The sequence below is a fragment of the Lutra lutra genome, chromosome 15 (assembly GCF_902655055.1).
Source record: "Lutra lutra chromosome 15, mLutLut1.2, whole genome shotgun sequence".
NCBI classification, from domain to species: Eukaryota; Metazoa; Chordata; class Mammalia; order Carnivora; family Mustelidae; genus Lutra; species Lutra lutra.
The window spans coordinates 67515625-67541861 of NC_062292.1; the positions used below are offsets into that span (position 1 = coordinate 67515625).

Here is a 26237-nt window from a genome sequence, read left to right on the forward strand (position 1 = left end):
CCCTGAAAATCCTTGCTCTGCAGAGCGTCACTGCTTATCTCCAGGGAAAGGCCCAAGAGATATCAGACATAGAGGAGATACACGCTCTTACCGTTCGAAGTCCTGTGCTGAGAAGGACAGGGTTGTGCTGAGAAGAAGCTGGGAAGAGGGTTCCGGCCCCTATTTTCAAAAACAACCACCACCCACTTAATCTGTTCCTTCAAAATGAACATGACAGTCTATTAATGAGTGAGAAAGCCAAGGCTCTTTCTAAGGGAAAGTCATGCCCATGGAAAAAACATTTGAAAATGTATGACTACAGATGCTCCCAATATTGTGATTTTGGGGAAAATGTATGTATCAAAAGCAATGCGTGTCACTTGTAAGACTTTTTAAACAATTTTTATTGAGTAAACTCTATGCCCAGGGTGGGGCTTGAACTTATATCCCCAAGATCATGAGCCACCTGCTCTACCGAGAGAGGCTGGCAGGTGTCCCATCAGCTGTTAAAAGTTTTGTCTGCATGCTTGAGAAACTAAGAAACAGAATTTTAAAATCTGTTTTAAAAGCCTAAATAGAGGGGCGCCTGGGTGGCTCAGTGGATTAAGCCTCTGCCCTTGGCTCAGGTCATGATCTTGGGGTCCTGGGATTGAGTCCCATATTGGGCTCTCTGCTCAGCAGGGAGCCTGCTTTCCCCTCTCTCTCTGCCTGCCTCTCTGCCTACTTGTGATCTCTCTGTCAAATGAATAAAATACTTTTTAGAAAAATAAATAAATAACATAACATTTTTTAAAAAACTAAATGGAATTTGAGCTCATCTGTTAAAATTATAAAATGCGGGGCACCTGGTTAAGGCAGTCGGTTAAGCGTCTGCCTTCAGCTCAGGTCATGATCCCAGAGCCCTGTGCTGTCTCTCTGTCAAATAAATAAAATCTTTTAAAAAAAATTATAAAATGCAATACCTTCCAACCATTCAAGGACTAATTGACTTAAAATGTTAATTTACTAGATGAATTTCAATTAAAACATTTGCATCGTGGTGAACGGATTGGAAAATGAATGTCATGATTTAATAAAGGCCATCAAGGACACACTTCTTCAGTCTTTATCTGCCTTGGACAAGGATCTCTTGCAGTTATGACAGCCAGTAACATTCACTGAAGAGTAGGAATTTAAAAATGTACTTCATCTTTATCTTGATTTTTTTCCTGTTCCTATTTCTATTCCTATTCTACGACATGTTTTATAAAACATGTAATAAAACAGGTGTACGTAATTATTTTAAAATACTGCATCTCCTAAGAAAGCCGGGCATGTTTGGTGACCACAGGTTGGTCTATCCGGAGGGAGCGCCCACAACCGGGAGCACCCTGTTGGCAGGTGTGTGGGAAGGAACTAGACAATGGGACAGTAGCAATCCGGGCTGTGGTGCCTCGGACACGAGCAGACCCCGCGTCTTTGGAAGTTCTGACCTAGGAGGTGGTGGAGATGGGCGCAGGCAGTGGGACTTTCCTTCATTTGCCAACTTGTAGCTGGTATAATTTAGGGAAGCTCCTGGATTATTCCAATGGTCAACCGATGCTTATTAGTTTTCTCCCCTCTTGCAATTTGCAAACCCGCCCCCCCCCAACATTGCTGGGGTCCCCGGCTCCCTCCACACCAGCTCCAGGATGTGTGCGGGTCTGGCCCCAGGCGACTGTGCCTGCATTTCCCCCAGGAACAATCCAGCCGGAGAGGGAGGGGGAGGACACCGCCAACGGCCCTGCCTGCGAGGGGTTTACAATAGCATTTACCTGGGCAAGAAGACCAAGTCCATTCCCCAGTCCTAATGAAAAACTTTCCTTTTCATCTTAATTATTTTTAACTACAACGCCAGGGACCTTCAGACGCGCGCGTTACCTGCAAACATTTGGGAACTGTGATTCTCTGAAACTAGAATCGGCCCTGAGAGGCTCTTCCCCCGGGTTCAAAAGCACCACGCCGGGGGCACCGCGGTGCCCGGGAGCGCAGCCGGCCGCGGCCACGGCCCTCTGCCCGCACGGCGGGTGCGCGGCGGCCGCGCAGGGCCGCAGACGCCGGGGCCAGTTTCCGGAGCTCCCGGCGCCCAGGAGGGAGGCCGCACGCGCTTCTGGAGACGAAGATGAGGACAGAGGTGGCCAGCGGGTGAGCCGCGGCGGGGCGCGGGGGCGGGAGAGAGGCGCGCCCGCGGGGAGGGGCCGGGCGGCGGGGGACCGGGGACCTGGGAAGGGGCACAGAGTGGGGAGGCGGCCCGGGGCCGAGGAAGGGGGAGCGGTGGGGGCGGCGCGGGCTGCCTCGGCGAGCCGGGGCCGGGGCCGGGGCCGGAGCCGGGGCGGCCGGCGGGCCGGGCCGGGCAAAGCCGGGGATCCCGCCGCAGCCGGGGCCGGCTAGGCCGCACCGAGGGAGGGCGCCGCGCGGGGGGCTGCGGGCCGCGGGAGGAGGGGGAGGGGCGCGGGGGGAGGGGCCGGAGGAGGGAAGGGGGAGGCCTGGGAGGGGGGAGGGGCCGGGGAGGGCCCGGCGAGGGGGAGGGGCGTGTCGGGAGAGGGGGAGGGCCGGGAGGACAGGCGGAGGGGGGCGGGCCCGGCGGGGAGGGGAGGGGGAAGGGTAGCTGGAGGGGGGAGGAGGGGCAGGATCCGAGGTGGGGGAGGGCCGGGGCGGGCCGGGGGAGGGGCCTGCGGGCCGCGCCGCCGGAGCGGGGCCGGGGGGCGGCGCGGGCACGGGCGGCCGGCCGGGCCTGCGCCCCGAGGAGCGGCGCGCCGAGGGGGAAGGGCCCGGAAGGAGCCGCCGAGCCGCCTTCCGCGCGCGAGGCCGGAGCCGAGGCGGCGGCGGGCGAGCGGCCGAGAGGGGCGGAGGGGAGCCGGGGCCGGGCCCCCGCGGGCCGGCGCGGAGGAGGCCGCGGGGCGGGCGGCGCGGGCACGCGAGCGGCGTCCGCGGTTGATGGCGGCCGGGGCGGCGGGCGGCGGGCGCGGGGCGCGGGACGCGGAGAGGCCGGGGCCCCGGCGGGCGTGAGGCGGGGGGCGCCGCGCTCGTGCTCGGGGCCGCGGGCGCTGGGAAGGGTCCCCCGAGCCGTGGCGCAAAGGCTGTTTCTGTTGTTGTCTTGAAGGCGCTGCACCCGCGCGGCGCCGCGGGGCCGGCCCGGACCTGAGCGGTGTGGCCGCGGCGGCCCGGCGTCTGCGCTCGCTTATCCGCCCGCCCGGCCCTCCGCCGCCCCTGCCCCGGCGCGGCCGTCGTGCTGAGCGCGGGGCGACCCCGCACGGCCCCGCCGGCCCCCGGCGCCCGGCTGCGGCAGGACAGCGGCGGGAGCGGCGGCCCGAGCATGGGCTCCGCCTGGGTCTTGCAGCGAGGACGGCCGCTTTGAGGGCGGATTCTTCTGTGACCCGTGTTAGCCCCGGCGCCCGCCTTGAACAGATTTGTGGTTGGGTTTTTGGTTTCTGAGAAGGTCACAGTTTTTCCTCTTTTTCTTTCGGTTTTTTTCTGCGACGGGGGAGGGGCGGGGGGCTGAGGACGGACACCATGCCGGCTGGTCCGAGGAGACGGGAGCCTCGGTTCCCGGGCTCCTAAGGGCCCGCGGGGCGCGTCCGAGCGTCCGACTGTGCGGCCGCGAGGTTGGGGGACCCTCCCCGCGCCTCCCCTGGAAACTGCAGCGACTCAGCCGCGATCAGGACGTCAGAACTGCAGGATCCTGGCCGCGCGGAGACCCTGAGAAGCCATGAGTGTGAGGCTGCCCCAGAGCATAGACAGGTAGGCGCGCTGGGAAGGGGCTTTTCCGCACTTTCTTAACCGGAGACTGGGGGAGAGGGTGTTGCATTGGGGAAAAGGTTGCGAAGGAGGGGTTGGGGTGGGAGCGCGGGTCTCTGGGGACAGTACGGCCATGTGTGTTTGTGTGTCCTCTCGGTGTGTCTGTGTCCCGATTCAGTGCTTCTTAAAAACGAGCGATGAACAGTGAAGCCGGGAGAGGACACAGAGGGGAAGTGCTTCCCTCAGTCTCTGACTTTTGCCCTGCTACAAGCTGAATTTGAGCCCCTAACTTGCCTGTTTAGGGGGCGGGAGGCCGCCTGGGCCTGGTCACGTGAGTCCCCAGGGTGGATTGGGACTGGCTTTAGGTGTTGAGCTGCTGGGGGAAGGGCCCTGGCAGGGGCGTGGGCCTCCGCGGGCTGGTGGCTACGGAATGGTGGGGCTTGGGGGCCGGGGGTGATTCCATTTCCAGAGCCGGGGAGGATGTTCTAGGCCTGACTGATGGGACAGAAGCACCCTTTGCACCCATAGAGGTCTGGATTTTTGCCAGTGGCTGATAATAATGGCCCCCAAATGCACAGGGCGCATTTGAATTTCTTCCTCTCCAAGCTTAGGGTTTAACTTGGGACCTGCTGACCAGCAGATGCTCTAAGGTGTAATCTTCCAGGCTGGACTTAATAAGCTTGACTCTGCAGGGTGGGCCTTCCCTCCGCCTAGAGCCGGAACGAGTTGTTTTGGACTCTGAGGCCTGATGGGCAGAGGTCCTTGGAGGTCCTTGGAGCCTGGGCCCAGGATCCAGCCCCCTACCAGCCTGGGCAGCGCCGGTAGCCCTGCTCTTTACAACTATGCCAGGGGTCTGTTTCCCCAGCCCCCTCCCAGCCCCTTTCTCCTTAAAAATCTTAGCTTCTGCACATAGCCTGACTGGGTGGGTGGAGGTTAGAGGATGGAGCAAGCAGATGGAAGCCCCGGCCTGGAGACCCTGTTGCTGGAGACGCAGGAACAGCGGGGAGCCGAGGTCTCTCCATGCCCGTTAACCCCCGATGATCCGTGCTAGTCGTAGTTTCTTTCTGGCTGTGGAATGGGCTGTAAACGTAATCCCTCCCGAACACTAGAATGCGGATCGCCTGCGAGTCCTGCTTGACGTGCTCCACACCCCGACCTGGGCCCTGCGTTGTCAGTGGGCTGTAGGCAGCCAGCCACAAAGGGCATAAAACGTGTGTCCCTTCCCCTTGTCATTGGCTTCCCTGTAGCTCGCGTCTTGTAAAGGGAGGCCCAAGGTGCGTCCGGGCAGGGACGTGACATGGTCACAGGGCTGCCTTCTCGTTTCAGGCATTAGTGCATCTGCCTTTTGTGAGATGTGGTCGGTGAGTGATTTCTCTGACATCAGGGATGTGAGCAGATGGAAATCCAGGTTTGAGGGTGCAGGAAGGAGGCCAGGAGGGTTCCTGGGCTGATGCGAGATGCTCCTAGGGGAGCTCGTATACCCTCACTATCTGGTAAGGTATGGCGTGGGACGTTTTTCCCCACGTGCTTTCATGGAACGGGTCTAAAGGTGAACCGTGTTATTCCCGCTGTCCGGTGGGGGGTCCTTGAGGCTCTAGGAGGACACCTGGCTTGCCCTGTGCCATCTTGCTGGACTAGGGGCAGAATCTGAGCCCAAATGCGGATCTCCTGACCCCTGCAGGCTCTTCTGCTTGCCCCCTGCTGCCTTAGTGGGTTTGTGTACTGGTCCTGCGGAACGTGCTTTCCACATCTCCTTTTGACGGTAGCGTATGACACTGTCCAGTGTTCCCTTTGCATTGGTCTTTTCAACAGTCTTGGGAACGGTGCCGTCATTTCTCTAGGAAAGCGCCCATTTCTCCTCTGAGGTACCATAGCTCTGCAGACAGAGCATTCATCACCTCTGCCTGGTCAGAGGCTTGGGTCACCATCTAGGTATCTTATCCATGGTGTGCTGTGTAGAGTCTAGTGGAAGGTGCCTGACGGGTGTCACAATGGATGCACAGTCCCGTTGGGGAGCAAGGGAAGAATAGGGCTCCCAATGAAGACCGAGGAACTGTTGACACTCAACAGTGAGCCCCAGAAAGGCGGGGACTGCATCCCCTTCACTCAGCAGTGGGCCTGCGGTGAGCATTCCATCTGTACGGGCCAGAATGCTGGGGTGAGCGAGCGTGTCAGCAAGTGTACATTCCTCCCCCTCAGAGTGTTCCAGCACTCCTGGCTTGGTTGCCCACATAGAGCCAGGTCCGAGACGGCCCCCTCGCTGGTGTGTATTTCCTAGGGAGGAACCATGTGCCGGAAGATGTGTGGGGAAGATGTGTGGCCCAAAGAAACCTCGGGAATATTTCTTCAGAAGCGTCTTTAACTCCCTCTTGGGAGCTGACACCTGGGTCCATAGGATGGAGAAGTGTCTTTGACGACTCTTGATCTTTCTGTATTGACACACGGGCTCGTGCAGCTGCTCAGCCCCTGTCCTTCTGTCAGCGGACGGCTTGTTGCCTGTGGATGCATGTTCTCAGGATTTCTGAAAGCGTGTTTGATGCTGCAAGCAGAGATGAGGACGCCGAGTTACTTCTGTGGGGGTGACGATGAGCTTTGCTGAGCCGTCTCTAGGCCTCGTCTCCCATGGCAGGTGTTTCCCAGCTGGCGGGTTAGACATCTGCTTCTGTAAAACCGCTGTCCTCTGTGCCGAGTCCCATAGTCCTGTGGGCCAGCACAGACAGGGAAGCACTAGCTTCACACCAAGAGGGCCTGGTTTGAACCCTGGCATTTCGCTCAACTCTGCGCACTGGGACACGCCACGTACCTCCCCTCATTTCCTCCTGGGCGTCGCGAGCGTTCACATGCACGAAAGGCCTTCCAGTTCACAAGCACTTTCACGCTGTGCGTGGTTTGAGGATTATAACATTTATTGTGTCTCGTGGGACTATTGGGAGGAGCAAAGCAAACACAATCATATATTTCGAATCGCTTTCTGAGCTGTAAAAACTGTACATTTCAGGCCATGGACTTCTGAGTTTGGTTCACACACCACCTTCCAAATGAGCCCCAAACCGTTCGAGCAGCCGAGTGAGCGTCGTGTTGTTCTGAAGCACGTGGCCAGAGTGAGCAGGCTTGGTGTGTGGAGGTGCCTGGGACTGGAGGAGAGCTTTGGGTGATGGTCCTGGGTGCCTTCCCAAGAATTCTGCTGAATGGGAGAGGCTGCAGCTACCTTGGCTCCCTTCGACTGGAATAGAAAGGATGTGTTTAGCAGTCTCTGGCCATTCCCAGTTCAGAATGAATCCGACCCAGCAACCGTCCTTATCAGGGATCTGAGGTTGAAGGTACCTTTCCCCCTTCTAGGAGCAGCACAGTGTTCGGTGAGGTTGGAGGAGAGGCATAGGAGGGAGGCCGGTCGCAGGTGCTGGGAGAGGGCCTTGGGCTTCAGGGAAGGTCTTAGAGAGGAGATGCTGGTTGCCCAGACTGGGCTTATCTAGAAAGGAAAGGGGTGGCTCCCAGAACAAGGTGGCTTCCCACGTTGGCCTCAGGTTCTTATCAAGCCCTGGGCCCTAGAATCCACGTTCAGCGGAGTTGAGGCGGTTGGTGTCCCATTCAGAGCTGCAGATACGAAGCCCTGCAATGCCGAGTCTTCTCCAGAACCTACCCCTGTGCCGTCTGGGGTGAGACAAGAGGTGGCCACGGATTTGCGTGGATTTTGGTGGGTGATCACCGTGATGGGCAGGAGCAGGCTAAGCTTGACTTCAGACACTCAGAAACATTTCTGAAAGAGCACCCTCTGATTAACAAATTTTTTAGCCTTTTTTTTTTTTAAACTGTCAGATCGTGATCAGAGTCCCTGCCATCCGTTTGTGAAAGTATGTTAGAAAATAGGAAAAGTTATGTGACAGTATGATTTCATCAAAAATAAAAAAGATTCCATGAAAGGTAATAGCCAGCTCCCAAGTTAGCATAAAGACAGGGCAGTCCTGGAAGCCCCTCACCTGCACGGGACGGTCTTTGGAAGCTTTGAGGGGTGCTCCGTGGCCCGCTCTCTGAAGGTCTAGGATTCCGATGCAGGAAGGGCTTTGCTCGGTGTGCAGTCCCGGAGGACATGAGGGAGGAAGTGTCGTTTTCATCTGTGTTGGCCGAACCTGTTTCAAGTCTTCACAGTGGCACTTGCTGCCTTTAAGACTCCACTTTATTGGTTTGTTATTTTAACAGCTTGATTCCAGGGTTTATCTGTGGCCTGCCAGCCCCGTGCCCCAGGAACCATGCACACTTCCTTTTCACCAAGTCGTGTGCAGAAGGACCCACACCTCAATGGCTCTGGCCTCCTGGGTCCCTCCTGCGCCCTGTGAGGGGAGCAGCACTAAAGAAGGTGCGGGTTCTGTCTCGGAAGAAAAAAGGAATCATTCCCCTATTCACAGTCATGCTGGATCCACCAGGAGAGGGGACCTTCCGCGCTCCAGGCGAGCGCGCTGGCCGCTTGAGAACACCAGAGCTGGGGCCCTTCTCCAGGAATCTTGTCTGGCCTTCCTGGAATCGGTGAAAGTGAAAGCTTGGAGAGACCAGGGAGTCGCTGGGCGCTGACACGAGGGAGGAGCGTGGAAGGACCGTGAGGGAGGCAGGAAGGGCTGCAGACCCACGGCCCTTGTGGGACCCCGGGGGCACTCTCCCACCTGGAGAAGCACTTGGAGGTGTGGCCTGAAAATCACATGCATCCCAAGTCAGAAGGGGTCACCTTGCCGCTTCCTCTTGGCCCCGAGAGGACTCCCTTGGAGCTAGTCGCAGCAGGTGGGGGTCTGTCCCGGGTCCTGTGTTCCATCGTGGGAGGAAGTACCACGCAGTACCTGCCTGAGCCTCCTTTAGGGGCTCAGACTTGCCTCTGCTACAGCTTAAGCTCATTTCGTTGTCTTTTAATCCTGATTTCAGCCAGTCCCTAAAATCATAAGTGTTCCCCCGTCGTCTTTACTGACTTCTTCGGGATTTCCCTTCTTGTTCTAAAGAACAGTAAACCGAGACTCACATGCACCAGGGAGGAGCTTTGAAAAGTCAGAGCAAGTGATTTCCGAGTGATTTCCAGCACTTTCTCCGGCACTAAGTGCTGCTACTCTAAAGTGGTCTGATGGGGCCTCCAGTCACCAGTCGTGGCCTGGCTGCGGTCAGGGGGACGCGATGGCTCCAACAACTACCCAGGGACACAGCCCCGTGACCCGGCCTGACCTGCGATCAGTTCGAGGCACCACAAGTATTTGTCCCAGAGCTGCGCCTCGCTGGGTTCCTGCTGTTGCGGCAGGTGACGCGCAAGCACGGGGAGCTCACGTTCCTGGTGCGAAAGGTTATCGGGGAAGCAGCTGGAAACAGCGAAGGCGTCGTCCATAACTGCCGGTCTCGTCGCATACCGGGACGTATGGTTAGAGACGGAGCAGGAGGTTGGTGCTGAGGAGAGCAGCTGGGACGGGTGGTTAGAGATTGGGAAGAGAAGAGCGGAGCCCGTCAGACAAGGGAGCAACCTGGGCAGCCGTCACAGGTGGGACCGAGCGAGGGGTGGGTTGGGACGGCGGGGTTGTTGGTCTTCGTGGGGCGGAGAGAGGGCTGGATGGGGGATGAAGGCGTTGGGCGCCGGGCAGGGTCGTGTGTTACGAGGTCAGAAAAACTGTTCGCAGAGACAGTGCTGACATTGAAACGGTCGCGGGAGAGGCCTGGGCCCAGGAGGGCCCCGGGGAGGTTTTGCAGCCGTCGTGGTGAGCAATAACGTTGAACAAGGAAGAGGGGCAGGATCTAAAAGACGTTTTGGAAAGAAAATCAGCAGGGCCTGTTAAGGCTGAATCAGATTTGATTCCTATGGTTTTGAGGCTGGTTGGCTGGGAGAGGGGTCCGGCTGCTGCTAGAGAGAAGACTGCGCAGAAGTCCTCCCGCCTCCCGTGGCCGCCCAGCAGTGGGCTGCCAAGGTACAGCTGGTGAGACGACCCCCCCCCCCCCCCCCCCCCGCCACCAGTGCCGCCCTCCGGTCGGGCCTCCCCAGGCAGTCGTTCCCAGGGAGCCCTCCTGAAGGGGAGCGGCGTGGGAAGCCAGGGCCAGAGACGGCTTAGGAGACGTCCTGATCTGCAAAAGCGGGCAGGTGTCTGATGGAGCGCCGTGAACTGATCGCACCCAGCCCCAGGGTGCTGGGACCAGCGTTCCAGAGTCCAGGACCTTGAGCGAGAGGGTCTCTGTGGGAGCCCCCCACCCCCTGCCGGCCACTAACTAGCTGAGTGCTTTCTGTGGTGCGTGCCAGGATGGCCGTTGGGAAGGTGGTTGCTTGGGCAAGGACCCCCCTGGCCTGAGCTCTGCTCAGCTGCCACGGACTTCCTGGGGCGGGGGGCTCCGACCTGTGCTCGCCCTACACGAGGGACCCGCAGACGTGGCTCTGGGGACCCTGCACGAACGCAGGGTGTGGGATCTCACCCTAACGGCATTCCTTGCTGGCCCCCGCGTGGCCTTTCCTTTCCAGCCCCAACTCCGCATCCCGGGATCGCGGGTCCTCCCTTCAACTCAGCCCCCTCTGACTGCCACAGGTCTTGTTCCCGGGCCCCCCACCGGCTTCCTGGGCCCACGCGCCTCCCCGCGCACCTGTCCACGGTCTTTGCCCCCCCGCCCCCCGCTGCAGGGGACCTTGCAGGCTCACACGGCACACCGGGACGTTTCTGTCGTTCTGTGTTCCTTCCGCACACGCAGAGCGCTTGGACTCTCGTCTGTCTTACTTGCGCGTGTGTAGAATAACGCACGGAGAGGTTCGCGCAGAATTCGCTGCCCGCAGCGCGCCAGCGGGCGATCTTTGGCTCTTTCCGTGTCCTTTGTTGGTGATCACGCCTTCTGCTGCTCGGGGTTGCAGTGTCTGCTGGTCCTTCTGGACGGCTTCCTGGTGCCCCGTCGGTTTGCGGAGCGCACGCCTGCCCGCTGTGAGCCGCCTGCGCCCGCCGCTGCTTCAGGACCTCCCGCGTCCCCCGCCTGCCGAGCCGGGGTTTTCAGGAAAGCAGCTCTGAGCACGGCTGCCGGGAACCGAGACCAAGAATTGCCCTTGTTCTTGGTGGTGCGAGGTCTGGGGCACTTGGTACTTTTCGTAGGGACAGAGCACCCTTGTTGGGGTTGCTGGCCTTGCGGAGCTTGGGGGATTTCCCCCTCGGCGGCCTGGTTTCCGGGTTGCCTTTCCCCACAGGGGTCTGACGGCACCGGGGCCCACCCTGCCATTGTCCCGCCTGCCCGGGGCTGGCCCCATTCATTTCCCAGAGCAGCCTGCCCCGCAGAGAAAGGCCACTGTTGTTCTAGGGGAGGTGGTGGAGAGAGTGGAGGAAGTAGCTTTGTGAATGGGACCCTTTCTCCTCAGGCCCCAGCGTTGGGGACAGGAACACTCGGCTTCCAGGGTGGGCAGCAGGCCGAGGTCTGGGAGTATCCGCACCATCCCTCAGATGAGAACATCGGTCAGCTTCTCGGATCTTCAGGCCCTGGGGTTCAGCGTGAGTAAGCTGCGCGCTGTGCCATCCAGGTGCCCGAGGCTGGGGGCCGGCAGACAGGACGCTGGGGGGTGCGTGACAGCACACTCTTCTGTGAGTCTGCCTGGAGCACATGGGAGGGACTCTGAGGAGGGTTTCCTGGAGGGAGGGACTTTAAATGGAGGCCTAAAACTGAGAGCCAGGCTCGGGAGGGCTTGAGAGGGCTCAAGGGTCCAGGCAGAGGGGCCACACGTGCTGCAGTGGGCTGGAGGGTCGCCGAGCTCTGTCATGGGACCACAGAACGACAGATCCGTGAACCTGGACAACGGGAAGGAGCTGGGTCTTGGGGACTGTGGAAGCCTGGGTTAGGGCATTTGGACTCTGTCCCGAGGGCCACAGAGCACCGTCGCCAGACTTACATGGGGAGCGACGTGGGCAGATATGCTCTTGGGAAACCACGACCTGCAGCTTCAGCGGAGAAGGGGCGGCGGGGCAGGGAGCCGCCACCACAGGTGGGGAAGGACAGGTGGGAGACTGAGCAGGTGGCTGTGTGGGGGAGGACAGCGCCCCTGTTCTTGACGTGGGCTCGGGCCGGGAGGCCCCTCGCACGGCGGAGTTCGGGAGGGAAGGAGCTGCAGGGTGAGCCACAGCCCTCGGGGACAGAGCCGAGGGCCGCTGCTGAGTGCGAGCTGGCCCCTGGGCCTGGCAGGCCGGGGTGGAGAAGCACACGTGCGCTGCTCACGCATCCAGGTGAGGCGGACAGCGGGGTCCCACGGAAGAGGCTGGGGCGGGGAGCGGCAGAGAAACAGAAGGCCGGCAGTGGCAGATGCCCCCACCAGGGGAGGAGGGGGGCATAGAGAAGGGAGAGAGATCTGTCTGAATGTGGGGGTACTTCTGTGGCCTCTGGGTGTGGGGGGCAGGCAGGAGCCAGAGAAGAGGAGATGAAGAAACCGTGATAGAGATGTTAAGTGTCTGCCTTCGGCTCAGGTCATGATCTCAGGGTCCTGGGATCGAGCCCTGCATCGGGCTCTCTGCTCAGCGGGGAGCCTGCCTCCCCCTCTCCCAACCCCGCCTCCCCGCTTGTGTTCCCTCTCTCGCTGTGTCTGTCTCTCAAATAAACAAGTAAAATCTTTTTAAAAAGAAAGAAATGGTGATAGACTCATCCAGTCGTTTCTGAAGTTTGCTCAGGAGGAAGCGGAGGGAAGACATAGCCCCTGGTCCCTGTCGGTAGGACTTCGAGTTCACTTTTCCAAGGCAAGCCTGGCCGCCTGAGGCACACTCACACCGGAGGCACGCCGCAGCGTGGGCCAGAGACTCATTCCCTTCCGCAGGGCAGGGCCGCACCCTGCCGTGTCTGACTCTGTGACTCTGAGTTGGGTTTGGGCCTGGGCGTTTGCGTCTTTGATGTCCTCCTGGGTGACATCTGCGCAGGTGTCCGCGTGGCTCAGCGGAGCACGGTTGGTGCACCATGAGGCCTGGTGGCCTCTGTGAGCTTCTTCACCCCGCTCCAGGCCTCTGGATCATCATGGCAGAAACCCAGAGGAGATCCTGGTTCTCCGGCAGGATGTGGGCCGGGCCTGGTGGCTCTCCTGCTTCAGCTCTGGTCCCTCTCCAGCTCCGAACGCGGAGCCTGAGAGGGTGAGAAAGACGCCTGCACGGGGTATGGGGGCAGAGACCCCTCCCCTGTCAGATCCCCCTGCACAGACCTTGGTCTGGGATGCCGGGATTTTTTACGTATTCAACACTTTCATCAGACGTGTATGAACAGGAGGCCGTGTTCTCAGCGTTGGGGACGCACTGGACTAGAGGCCGTTGGGGAAGACAGACAACAGGGAAGCTTGTTTATGATGCGGACGTAAGTGAATTTGGTAAAAGCTGGGTTCAGAACTACGCAAAAGGGAAGATCAGAGTCAAGAGGGTGGTCAGCGTTCCAAGCAGGGGAGGATGCGGGTGACAGAGAGAGGGATGGAAGGTTCAGGACCCAGGAGAAAGGCCCCGATGGCGCTCCTCTGGGTTTGGGCGGTGACATATTGTTGGGGTGCGGTTTTGTCCCTTGTGTTACAGCGGCCGTCGGGCAGGGCTTTGTGCTCGTTCCAGATGGGGAGGCAAGCCCAGAGAGGCTCTGGCCACTCAGCAGTCTGGACACGGGGATCAGAGCCCGGCATGGCGTCCCTCACCCGGCAGGCCTCTTCCCAGCAGGTGTGCTGGGCCACTTGGGACTGTCCTGGAGGCAGAGGACTCCGCCCTCCTCCTGCCTCCTACCTGGTCCGGAGCGGGGCAGATTGGGTGACGGGAAGAGCACGGAGCCTTCATAGGTCACCGTGCGCACGAACACGCAGTGTGACACCTCCCAGCAGCTCCGGAGCTTCTCTGTGTTTGTGACGCCAGGGCCGTGTCACGGGGGTCGCTTGTGAAGTTCTCGAGTGAACGGATGCAATTTTTTCTAAAGATTTTACTTTTACGTTATCTCTGCACCCTGCGTGGGACTCGGACTGACATGCCCGAGCTCGACAGGCCCCTCCTGCAGCAGCGGGGCCAGGCGCCCCAACAGCGTCTTCGTTCGCGGCTTCATAGGGAGAAATCCCGCACGTCAAATGGCCCACGTCAGAGTGTGCAGTGCGGCATCGCTCAGCAGTTCACTTGCTAATTGTGGAAAATTCTCATCAGCCCGAAGAGAACCCTGTGCCCGAAGCCGTCACTCCCACCGGCCCTCGCTCAGCCCCAGCAACCCATTAATCTACTTTGTGTCCGTGGGTTCGTTAATCTGGACTCTCGCTGTGAAGGGGTCCTGCAGCACGTGGCCCCTTGTGCCTGGCCTGATCTTCCCGGGGCTCATCCACGTCGTGGCGTGTGTCAGCCATTGGTTCCTTCTGTGGCCAAAGGGTGCTCCGCCCTGTGCATCGTCCACCTGTCCGTCCGTCCTCTGCTCGCAGGCACCTGGAGGCTCCCGCTTCCCGCTGGTGGGGGTGATGCCTTGGGGGACATTCGTGTGTGGGTTTTGTGGGGACGTGTGTCCTCAGCTCTCAGGTTCGTGCCCTGGGGGGAGGGGTTGCCGGATCCCACGCAGCTCCGTGTTCTGCGCTTTAGGGAACTGCCAGACGGTTCCGCAGAAGTCCCGCGGCACCCTGGGGCCCATCTCCGAGCGTCGGAGCCCCGCGTCCTCGCCGACGCTCGCTGACGTGTCTCTGTTGGAGCCGCTCGCGGGCCTGAGGTGGGTTCTCCTTGTGACTTGCATCTGAGTCCCCTCGGGGACAGCTCACGTCGAGCACCATGTCGTGTGCTCGTTGGCTGTTTGTGGGTCTTCCTTCAAACCCCTGGCCCGGGTTTGTTAGGATTGTTTCTCTCTGTATTATATTGAGCCAAATCGCTCAACCACGCCAGGCCTTCATTTCACCATAAAGTGGAGGAGCGGGAGTTGATGTCTGTGATGCGTGTCACCATGTTGTCTGGAACCGTCATCATGCTGACCTGGGACTCTGAGCTTTGTTTTCGCCCCTGGGTCCTGCCGCTGCCCGGCCACTTACCCCAGAGACTGACCTGCTTGGGAGCCCGCTGAGCTCAGTTACTTCAGAAAAGTGGGCTCCAGCACGAGATAGAGTGTGCGCGTGCGTGAGGTGCGCTGTGTGTGCACGTGGTGCCTGTTCCGGAACGATCGGAGGAACGGTGGTTGACAGGGTGGGAAGCACCAAGGAGCAGGAGGGCGGGAAGGAGGCCGGAGTGTAGAGAAGAGGGAGGCGGTAATCGTGAAGTTCTTCCTTCAATGAGAGAGTCCTGGCAGGTGCAGGACGGGACAGTCTGTGTGCGTCCGACCCGCTGGCGACCCGCGCGGCCTGCAGACCCATGCTGGGTGGTCGCCCTGCTGCATCGCGTTTCCTGCCTTGCTAAGGCAAGCGAACAGACTGTCAGGTGCTGCGGCAGGAGCCAGCTTCAGCAGAGACTGAGAACCCCATAACGCGGCAACCCTCGGCTCCGAGCACCAGTGCGGCGCTTCCCTCGGCACAGCTGTCTGCACCTGTCCTGGAGTTTAACCCCACCGTGGGCTTGCGGAGAGCACGCGCGTGGAGCAGGAGGCTGACCTGGTTTCCCTTTCCTTCTCCCTCCTTGGGCCTGGTGGCCTCGGGGCACACTGCCTTGACAGCTCTTTTCCGTATTGGAATTGCCCCCCTTCTGATGCAGCACTGCTCCTCTGTCTTCCCGCGGATGGGGAACCATCCCTCCCTGGGGGACCCGCTCGTCTGGCTGCCCCATCTGTCCCCGTCGTTGTGTGGAGAGCCTTTTCTACAAAAGCTACAGGATTGGAAAATCAATTGGCTAGGATGGAAAGATGGCTGGCTCTGGGGGCCAGGGGCCCACGGTTTCAGGGAAGCGTGCGGGAGACGGGGTGAGGGGGAAGGATGAGACAGCCACAGGCAGCCCGGATGCCACAGGAATCCGAGGTTCTGTTCCCGCCGCAGACTTCAGGCCCGTCTCACTTTGGCTGGCATCCCCTCCGTCAGCGTCCACTCCTAGCCTTTGCGTGTCTTCCAGATGCCTTGGGGGGAGGCTCCCTGACCTTGCATCTCCTTAATGACTGATGACATTGAGCAGCTTTTCGTGTGCCTGTCGCTCTTTTGCATACTTTCTTGAGAGAAATGTCTGTGTTGAACTGACTTTGCATTCCTGGTACAGATCCCACCTGCTCATGACGCATAGTCCTTTCCCATGTTTGGTGGATCGGATTCGCGCGTACTCTGAAGATTTTTGTGCGCGGAGTCTTGTTCAATGGTGACGCGAACCCTCTGAGGTCGGGGTCCTCGTGGAGAGGCCAACACGAGCTCGGCAGTGTGCCTGGGACCGCACCACGGCAGTGCATATCGGGAATGCGGACTTCCGAACGTGCTTCGCTCTGGCCCTCTTCTTGGTGCAGACAACCAGCCGCTGATCTCCTTTACTGGGGCGCTGTCCTTGTCTGAAACTTCTCTGTTACTCCGTAGATTGAGCATTCCCAGGGGGTGTGGTCTCAGGAATGCTCTTGTCACGTGCCCCCCCCCAACTGGTACTCTGGTCACGTGCACCAGTTAGGACTCAACACTGGGGATGTTTTGGATGATAATGAAGTTTATATCCTTCAGGGTCATTGATTGACTGTAAACGTGTCCTTGTCCCTTTGTGGACGTCAGGAGCATTACAGAACAAGGGCGTAGGTGTGATGCTGCTTCCTTGAGTGCTCAGCGTTTCCCCATGCCCTAAAAAATAACTTACGAAGCCTTACTAAAGGCTGTGGGAGAGGAGGGGTGCACGGAGCACCCTCCTGAAAGCTCCCCTGAGATGTCCCTAGTGTCCCCAGCTGTCGAGTGCTCGCCTGGCGGCGTCCTCTGCCTGGACCATGTGCCCTGTTGTACTTGTCTTCTTCCCGCAGAGCGACTGGTTCATCAGACTATAATCACTGAGAATTTACGGACACAATCTCAGCATTAAATCTTGGCTTTTTCTCTCTTTTCTGATGTGAGCATCAGCAGACGGAAATGCAGGCCACGTTGAGGTGCACACGCAGGGAGACCCAGAACGGCTGTGGGGCGCTCAGGCGGGTGAGCGGGCGGCATGTGAACAGCCCCCTGTAGGCGTGTGACACTGGCAGATGCGCACGGAGGCTTCTGCGCGCTCACTGTCGACGTCTCTGTGATCGCCTTAGCTCCCTGCTCGTGTGAGATGGGAGGAGGGGTGGCAGCTCGGGTTAGTGGTACTTGGGCCTGACATCCCAAGAACGTGTTTTCTGCAAAACCAGACTGCGTATTAAATTACAAAGGCAAATTTAATTGCTTTTTGGATTGTCTGTTTCGCTGAGTATTTGTGCTGCCTGTCCGGTGGGGATGTTGGGACCAGCCGGTGCGCTAACTGATGAAATAGAGTCGTTTGTACGTACGAACAGATAGAACGCAAAGGAATGTGTATATGGGGTGATTTTCCCGTTTTAAAATACAAAGCCATTGCCTCATTTTTGATCTAGCAGCACTGCGACCTGGGTCAGGAACAGAATGTCTTGGGGGCAGAGGCTTGAATTACCGGGAAGAAGCGTCTGCTTCATCTCTACAACAGAGAAGGGCAGCGTTTCGCTTCTGCTGTGACCCGGAGGACCTGTTTCCCATAAAGCTGCTTTTTTGCCCTTTCTATTGCTTTATTGGGTATATTTGATGTGCAGTCAAAATGCACACAGAGTACGTGCCCCGACGCAGTTGACAGATGTGTGCGTCTGATGCTGTCCCCCCACCACGACCACAGCGTTCTCGTCACCCCCAGATGCTCCTGTAGACTCCTCTCTCGTTCCCACCCGGAACTTTCTGGCACAGATTGGCTTTCTTTCACGGTACATTGCTCACGTTTGTGTAATTCTGTGTCACACACGGTGACCCGTTCCCTGTCCGCCCTCTTTCACTCAGCACCGTTTGAGGCCACCCGGTCTTATACAGACGAGCGTGTGCTGGTTTCCCCGCACGGAGGTCCTTTGTTTCTCTCAGTGCTGTTTCGTGCTTTCTGATGTGCTGGTCTTGCTACATCTTTTGTCAGATTTGGCCCTATTTTATTTATTTGTTTATTGATTTTAGAGAGAAAGTGTGCGTGAGCAGGGGAGGGGCAGAGGGAGTGAGAACCCCAAGCACACCTCCCGCCGCGTGTGGAGCCCAAGCGGGGGCTCGATCCCAGGGCCTGAGATGACCTGAGCAGAATCCAAGAGTCAGACACTTACCCGATGGCACTGCCCGGGCCTCCCGCCGCCGCCCCCCACTCCCATCCATGGTTCATATTTTAAAGGGCGGTTTTTACCAACCACTTTTTAGTTATTTTAGTATGTGTAGACACAACTGATTGTTGTATGTTGACCTTGGATCTTGTAGCCTTGCGGGACTCACTTTTAGGTCTTACACATTTTTTGTTAACTCCCCAGGATTTTAGAATCCATGTGTCTGGTTCTAAATCAGTTTACCTCGTCGTTTCCAATCTGTGTATTTTTGAGTTTTGGAGAAAGTCGGAATTTTTCCACTTCCTGCTAGACCTGTGGAGTAGATGTTGGGTTCTCCCTCCCCAGGAAATCTTTAAAAACGAGAAAGCAAGAAGATCATTAAGTCCTTCTCTCCAGCAGGATCAGACGTGTGTGTGTCAGACTCCCTGGTGACGGGGGAGGAGGCACACATGGGAGCCGGTGAGCAGAGACTGGACCACCATGCTGGTGACCCGAGCGCGTCGGGCGCTTGGAGGCAGGACTGTTCAGAGCCGGGGACAGGGAGATGGTGTTGCAGGCCTGCTGCCCCAGGTGGCTTGGTTGACACAGGGTTAAACACTCACAGATGGTCGACAGGAAAATAGAGAAACCTCCCAGTCCGCACTGGTGGTTCAGTTCATTACCAAGATTCTGAAAAGAATTTACCTTTATCTGTAGTTCTTGTTCTTTGTCCTGTTTTCTTTCTCTTTTTAACAGTCTCGGTGGTGTGCTTCGGGCCCAAAACCTCCCTGACCCAAGGCCAAGGGCAACGTGAGCATCAGTCCTGGTCCCGAATAATGCCAGCGTCCTCAGAGACCCTGTGAGCTGGGTCCTGCTGCCCCACTTCTGCAAGGCTCTGTTTTGTTTAAACACACGGCAGCACGGTTCCTCGTAGCAATTCTTGAGATCTTTGGGGTTTTTTAAGATTCATTTATTTATTTGAGAGAGAGAGCCCATGTGTTGTGCACCTGCAGGGCAGAGGGAGAGGGAGATCCAAGCAGCCTCCCCACCGAGCACGGACCCTGACCTGGCCGAGGGGGGCAGGTGACTAGGGCTGGATCCCAGGACCCTGATCTGGAGCTGAGCCAAAACCCAAGAGTCGGACGCATGACCTGGCTGAGCCGCCTGGGCGCCTTAACGGCGTCCCTGTGGGGCTCAGCCTACTCCTCGAAGAAGCCTGAGGTTCCCCTGCCGTCCCAGAGTCAGCCACGTAGGCGTGTGCTGGCTGTGCAGAGTTCGGGCCAGCGCGGAGATCGCTGACCCAGCGGGAGCCGTTGGCTGCTGATAACTCCCTCAGCCCGCCTGCCGATGGCCTGTGAGTCGGGTGCCAGCAGCGTCCCCACGTCACAGCTGCAGGGGAGTCGGGGTTGCACGGCTGGGAAGTAGGGGAGGAGGACCCAAGCCCAGGCAGTGAGGCTGGAGGTCTTCTCCACTGCCCTGTCTGCTGTGGGAGGAACAGACCTTAGTACGGAGTTGACAGCATCCATGGTTCACCTGGCCAGCGGGTAGAGAGAAGGACAAGCCCAGGCACCCCGGGAGTGTCTGCCCTGGGGGGAGAGGCTGCAGGAGGAGGCTGGAGGTCTCTAGGGCCTCGACTGAGTGTCTGCGGGTGAGTGTCGCCCTGAAGTGACAGATGGGAGTCGGGAACCTGAGGGAGACTGGGGGCAGCAGATGTGGGGATCCTCCGTGTTCCAGAGCCGGCTGAAGGCGCCAGAGCAGGCAGCGTCCCTACGAAGGGGGCGAAGGGCAGGGCTAGTGGCCCACGCCGTCCGACAGAGAGGGGCCTGGTTAGATGTGCAGAAGGCCTGCCGGCTGCGGGACACGCCAGGCTGGGGGTCAGTGATCTCACTGAGAATGGTCCGTTCTGGGGGCAGAGGCCAGACCACAGTGGGCTAAAGAGGCATAGGAGGGGAAGGACGAGCCAGCAGGACAGACGACCCTTCCCAGAAGCCCAGGTAGGCGAGGGGGCTGGGGTCAGCTGGTGGGACTGGAGGAGCTTCCTGCCTCCGGAAGCCGTTCTCCACAGCTGAGAGGGATTTGGGTCAGTTTGGGCTGGGGGTCGAACTGTGGACTGGAGGGACGTGAGGGTTTAGGAGGTTCCCGAAGAAGCAGAGGGGAGTGGGGCCAGGCAGGTGCCCGGATTGGGGAAGGGGTGAGGAGGCGACTGAGTGTGTTCTGAGAAGCACTCGTGGGGAGCTGAAGAGGCTCTCGTTCCTCAGTGAGGCAGGAGGGGAGACCACCTCGGTCTGGAGGGTGACCGTGCACACACGCCCGGGGCAGTGCTGGAGGGGGGTGAGCCGGCCAGGCAAGGCCAGGGAAGTGGCAGGATTGCCACAGACGGGAGCCTCTGCGCCCCAGAATGGGGTGGGGGGGTGGACTTCCTGCGCTCAGGCACGGGTGACGGAGGCAACGCCCAGGCCGGGGAGGGAGGGGCACGCAGGTGGAATCTGGCGGGTCACTGAGCCGAGCAGCTACGGCCCACGTGCCGGCTGGTGCTCAGAACCGGCCTGTGAAGTGGTGTTTTCGGCTTCAGCAGAGGGGATTCGACCCAAACCCTGAACTAGCCCTGAGAGAAACTCCTTACTTGGGACGGATAGAGGGTTAGGTGTCCATCAGTGTCCTGGGGCCCTTCTCCTCCACTCGGTAAAACCAGAGAAGCCGTGTGTATTTTACAGCTTCATTGAGCTGTGGTCCCCAGAGCATAAAATTCACCCATGAGAGTGAGCCGTTAGGCGGTCTGGGGACAGTCACAGAGTTGGGAGGCCATCACCCCTGTCTCATTTAGAATTTTCCAGTTTCCTGGGAAGCAGCCGTGTGCTCATTAGCAGTCATTCCCCTGTCCTGCCCCCCTCACCCCAGCCCCAGAGCTCCCCTGCTGCCCCTCCTGTGTCCAGGAACATGGTTCTTCTGAACACGGCACGTGTAACCGAACCCCCGTAAGGTGTGGTCCTTGTGCCCGGCTCCCCCGAGCCTCACGCGTTCTCGGTGCTTCCTGCCCGGGGCGGGGCTGGGGGTGAGTCCGTCCCGCGGTCCGGACAGACCACCCTGGGCTGCTGCAGGTCGCGTGGCTTCCTCTCTGGGGCTACACTGTCACGAACGCTGTCGTGAACGTCCGTGGACAGGTGCGCGTCTGGCCGTGTTTCCAGTTCTCCAGGGTCAGACCCGGGAGTGGGGCTGACGGAGCGTCTCTGCGTGTTGCTGTGTTGACCGTTCTCGGCAGCCGCCGAACCGTGTCCGCGGCGGCCGTGTGACTCCGCGTCCTCCCTGGCAGCAAACAAGGTCCCCATTTCTCCATGTCCCCACACTCGCTGTTTCCCGTTATTTTGGCTTTAGCCATCTGGTGGGGGCGGTGGCGTCTCGTTGTGGTTTGATTCACATCTCCCGGAGGACCGATGTTGCGCATTTGTTCATGTGCTTACGGCCATTTGTGTGTCTTCTTTAGAGAATGGTCTATTCAGATCTTTTTCCGTTTTAAAAAAACCTTTTTTATTTTTTTGTGAGACTTTTGTATGTATTCTGGTTAACGTCCCTTCCCGGACGCGCAGCGCACACATCTGTCTTCCACTGTGCATGTAGCTGCTTCACATGCGTGATGTCGTCCTTTAATTGGAGGATGAAAGTTTGATGCCGTGGGTTTTATTGGTTTTGGGGGAGGAGTGAGAGGAATCGGCAGGGTGCCCCAGGCAGCAAGGGTGCCTTGGGAGAAGCCAGGAGAGGTTCAGCGAGGGGATGCTGAGCCTGGCAGTGCGGTGCGTGCTTTTATGGTGAACGACGACACGGCCCGGCGCGAACGTGACCGGTCCTGGGCCCTGTGTTTTCAGTCTCGCAGTCAGGCAGCCTGACCGCATCTCGGTGGAATCGTCCACCGGCTTCGACCGGCAGATGAGTCCGCGCTGAGGAGTTCCAGCGTTTGGGTCGGTTCGTGGTTCAGACGGGGTGAGAAGCTCAGCAGATCAGACGAAGCATCCGCACACTCTCTGCCCCTTTAAGAGCTCAACGCAGTCCACTGCCCCCGGCATCGCCAGAGAGCCCCGGTTTCTGCTCCCAGCACTGACTCGGTGCTGTCCGTAAATGGCTGGCTGTGGATTCACGCTCAGCTCTCGCACTTGTACCTTGCACACTGTGCCCCTGACACCTCAAGCTGGCGAATTTCCCAAGGACGAGAATCCTGCGCGCGCCGGCTGTGTGCCTGGGCCTCCTACTCACTTCCGTGGACCGAGGAGTGGTCCTTTGTGACTGATGAGCACCGTGATGGTAAACGCACGGGTGTCTGAGTCACTGGGGAAGCACATTAAGTATAAATCCATTTGTCCTCGGTCAGCAGACTTTTGGCAGAGAAGGAGGAGTTTACCTGAAAGTCCGGGTTTTTAAGTTTCGTACAGTCTTGGGTTTTACTGACGTGCAGGGTGTTATTCTAAGCTGCCTCTAGAGTTTAAGTTCAGGCCGTCCGACGTCTCACTTCCGTGGACTTGATCTGCACCAAGTGCCACGTGTTGTGCAGCCTCGTGACCCAGCGGGGGGTGGGGGGACACGAAAGCAGAGCCAGGGCTGGCTCTCGTCCTCTCCACACCTTGTGAAGGAGTCCCCTGCGGGCCTCCCAGAGCTGAGGCCATGGGCTCGGGGCCCAGAGCAGGAAGCTCTGCAGGGTTGGACAGAGGGAGAGACGCTGAGCCCATCTTTGCAGCTTCTCCGAAGGTGGTTATTTCCAGAATGGCCAGCGCACTGACGCCGGTGTGCACGCACACCCTGGGCCTGAGCCCAGAGCCCTGGGTTCCGGTTCTGACACCAGGGACCCCAGAAATGTCACACGAAGACTGCCTTGCTGTGCTCAGGCTGCTGTAATAAATACCACACACCGGGTGGTGATTTTCTCCTAGTGCTGGGGGCTGGAAGTCTGAGGTCAGGCGTGTGTCTGGGTCCTAGAGAGCCATGTTCTGGCTTTCAGACGGCCACATGCTACTCGTGCACACCCACCGCCTATCCTTGGCGTGTACACGCTGGGGATCCCGCTGTCCTGTGTCAGGAGGGCCCTCCGTGACCTCATTCCACACTCCTCTCCCAGAGGCCCAGGTTCCACTCGCTGGCGATCAGGGCCGCAGCCCAGTGCTGTGTAGGGACACAGGTGCGGCCCGCAACAAAGGCTCTCATGATCCTCCGTCTCCTCGTCTGCGACAGGAGATTGGGGGTGTCGAGATGCTCCCTCCCTCCTACGGATGGCGGTGCAGGCCATGTGCGGGCGCAGAACCGAACCGCCTGCCGTCACGGGAGCTGGATGCATTCCTTCGTTCCCCGGGGGTTTCTGAGCATCTGGTGCTGTGAGCGTGGAACAGAGCAGAACTCTTTGCCTTCCTGGAGCTCCCATTTGAGGCGAATTACATAAAAAATAAAATTGGGGCACCTGGGTGGCTCAGGTTGCTAAGCGTCCAACTCTTGATCTCCGCTCAGGTCATGATCTCAGGGTGGTGAGTTCGAGCCCCACTTTGGGCTCTCGCTCAGCGGGGAGCTGCCTCTCCTCCTGCCCCTCCCCCTGCTGTCTCTCTCTAATAAAGTCTGTGTAAAAAATGAGAAATTAAAGTATAGTGCCCTAGGTAACTGTGCTAAGGAGACCATGTCAGGAACGTGGGGTTGGCGTTTTCGGGAAGGTGCTGTTTGAGTCGAGGGGTGGGAGCCTGTGTCTAATTCTGCGCGGCCAGGTGGGAAGCTGAGAGCCCACGGAGGCCAGTGCCTTCGCCCAGCACCCCGCAGCGTGCCTGCTGCCTGCTCGCAGACTGCCCTCGTCTCCTCCCGTAGCCCTGCTCCCCATCCCCCATCACCCACTTCTGTGCAGACGCTCTGCGCTAACTAATGATTTCACAGCCTTTTTAAAAAAATCTCCACCCAAAGCCGGTAATGAGGAGTTCCACCTCGCCCCAGCCGCCAGTCGGGGGAGGCTATAGACCAGCTCCTGAGGTCGTCAGGTGTCTGGAAGTGCCCCTAAGCCCCTCCTCCCTGGCCACCTGCCCTCTGTGGCCCTGGCTCACCCCTTTCTCCACATCCTTCTGGGAAGCCCTCCGTCCCAGATCTTTTTATTCAGGCATTCCCTTTCTTTTCTCTCGGGCCTTCTCTTTCTTCGTGTTCACTGCCCCCCCCTTTCCTTGTGGGAGTGGGGCTCTCCGGTTCCCCACACCAGGTCACACCCTGCTGCGTGCACTGACCCCAGTTGTTTAGGACCTGAACGGCTGCTGCTCTGGGCCCTCTGGCCTGGCAGGAGTCCTGGCCTCACTGGCCTTGCCGTGGGACTCAGACTGCAGACCTTGGGCTGCCTCGTTGGGTCCTTCGTCCTCTGGCTCAGGCCCCTGGCACTTTTACAGCCCTTGATTATGGGGATGGTGTCCCCTGTCAGTCAAATCATTGACGGTTCAGCCTGCTCCAGCGAAGGGTCCGGCCGTTGGCAGAAACCTTCATTGGTCATCCCCGTCTCCGACCTGAGGCCTGCGCGAGGGCCCAGGAGGGCAGGCCACCTGACCGCCTGGTGTCACCAAGAACCAGAGCCTCGAGGACCGTTCCCCACCAGCTGTCTGCACCCGAGGGCAAACAGGATCCCAGAGGACTCCTTTTCTTCTTCCCTTTTTTTTTTTTAAGATTTTTTTCATTAATTTACTGACAGAGAAAACAAGAGAGAGCACAGGCAGGGGAAGGAGTGGAGGGAGAGGGAGGAGCAGGCTCCCCGCTGAGCAGAGAGCCCGATGCGGGGCTCGATCCCAGGACCCTGAGATCATGACCTGAGCCGAAGGCAGAGGCTTAACCCCTGGAGCCACCCAGGCGCCCCAGGAGTCCTTTAAGAACTGGAAAGAGTCCCAGAGAAACTAGATTCTGCCACTTGCGTCCGAGGATTCCAGCGCCTTTGATGGGATGTGTCCTTGCTCCCGGCACCCTGCCTCAGTCCCCTCTGTCTGCCAATCGGGAACAGCCTTGGGACCGCATGGAATCCGGCCGTGATTCTCAGCCAGCGTGGCCGTGGCTCCGTCTTCAGTGGCTTGTTTCTCTTTGGCTTCTGGTCCCTTAGACGTGTGCCAGTGGCTGCATATCAACTGGTCTGCCCAAGAGGTGGACGGAGCAGTGCTCTGTGCACAGAGTCCCGAAGCTTATAGTGGGTGCTCTGTGTGCGTGTGTGTGTGCACGTGCCTTTCCGTGGGTGCTGTGTGTGTGTACTTGCTTGTGTGTGCACCTGTCTGTGGGTACTGTGTGTGTGTGCACATGTGCATGTCCATGGGTGGTGTGCGTGCATGTGCGTGTGTGCATGCGTCTGTGGGTGCTGTATGTGCGTGTGTGCATGCACCTGTCCGTGGGTATGCATGCGTGCGCGTGTGTGTACCTGTCCGTGGGTGCTGTGCATGTGTGTGTACGTGTGCGTGCACTTGTCTGTGGGTGCTGTCCGTGGGTGCTGTGGGTGTGCGTACACGTCCGTGCCTGTGCTGGGACACCCAGGTTGTCCAGCTGGCCTGTGGGGAGGAGATGCAGAGACGCCCCAGTGGTGTGAGACATGCACCCTCCTTTCAAGCTGGGGCACCAGAGACATAGAAGCTGATTAAGAGTGTCAACACAAGTGTCATTTAATCCACAAATCAGGTCTTTGGAGAGAGATTTGGGGATGTATTCATCTTTCCTGTCACGCCGGGATGGCAGGTGCAGCTCGGGATACATGGGTGAAGTGCTTGTTTGTTCTCGCTGCATTTGCTGCGTGGAGCCAGGGACACGGGTGAGTTTGTGCGGGCAGGGGTGCTGCGCACCTGGGTCCAGGGGAGATTGACCAGGAGAGACCACATCAAGCAAAGCTTCTAGGGACTTTACTGTCTGGAGCCGGATTCCGTGGGTGGACTTGCCCGTGCCAGTCTGCTCTGTCAGCCACGATTCTGGGGCCTCTGGGCTGGCCTCGAGAGACCCCGGACAGCCTCCTGTCCCACCATAACTGCTTCAGGGTCCTTTAGGATTTTGAGGTCCATGCCCTATTTGGGATGTCCCTGTCCCTGTCCTCTGCACTGTCCAGCACCCACTGCACCCTGTGGATGAGCCCAGGCTCTTAGCCCCACCGAAAGCCACAACATAAAGAGGGTGAGAGTGGGGACAGCAGGGACAGTATTTTGTGATTAATGGTGTGTCTGGAGCCGTTCTTGGAGCGACACGGGGCAAGCCTGTCAGACCTCCCTGCCCACCAGGATTAGGAAGGGCCCTGGGGTGGGTATTTACTCAGGACCCCATCCCTCCAGGATACTGGAGTAAGAGTTAGTAGCCCGGATTCCTCTGGCCCCCCCGACGCCGTGCTCCTTCATCCTGTCTGCGGC

At 58.9% G+C, this 26237-nt stretch overlaps 2 protein-coding genes across 2 annotated transcripts in view; one reads left to right on the forward strand and one right to left on the reverse strand.

Annotated features, from left to right (window-relative positions):
- Nucleotides 1-1911: 1911 nt before the first annotated feature.
- Nucleotides 1912-3342, reverse strand: LOC125085617 (vegetative cell wall protein gp1-like). Its single transcript, XM_047704080.1, has 3 exons — nucleotides 3150-3342; nucleotides 2670-3107; nucleotides 1912-2384 (listed from the first exon to the last, which is right to left on the reverse strand). The coding sequence occupies exons 1-3, from the start codon at nucleotides 3313-3315 to the stop codon at nucleotides 1912-1914; spliced, it is 1077 nt and encodes a 358-aa protein (XP_047560036.1). The 5' UTR covers nucleotides 3316-3342.
- Nucleotides 3343-3431: 89 nt separating this feature from the next.
- ARHGEF11 (Rho guanine nucleotide exchange factor 11) overlaps nucleotides 3432-26237 on the forward strand; it is a 77603-nt gene continuing 54797 nt past the window's right edge. Inside the window, 1 exon segment of the mRNA XM_047705202.1 lies at nucleotides 3432-3738. Within this exon segment, the coding sequence (XP_047561158.1) occupies nucleotides 3707-3738 (32 nt within the window). The 5' untranslated portion in view covers nucleotides 3432-3706.

Excerpts from the sequence above, each read along its gene's own strand:
- LOC125085617 (XM_047704080.1), bottom strand. The coding sequence starts at position 3,315 with ATGCTCGGGCCGCCGCTCCCGCCGCTGTCCTGCCGCAGCCGGGCGCCG. Across the intron at positions 3,108-3,149 it reads GACGCCGGGCCGCCGCGGCC|GCAGCGCCTTCAAGACAACA; the intron begins ACACCGCTCAGG and ends CGCCGCGCGGGT. Across the intron at positions 2,385-2,669 it reads TCCGGCGGCGCGGCCCGCAG|CCGGCCCCGGCTGCGGCGGG; the intron begins GCCCCTCCCCCG and ends GGTGCGGCCTAG.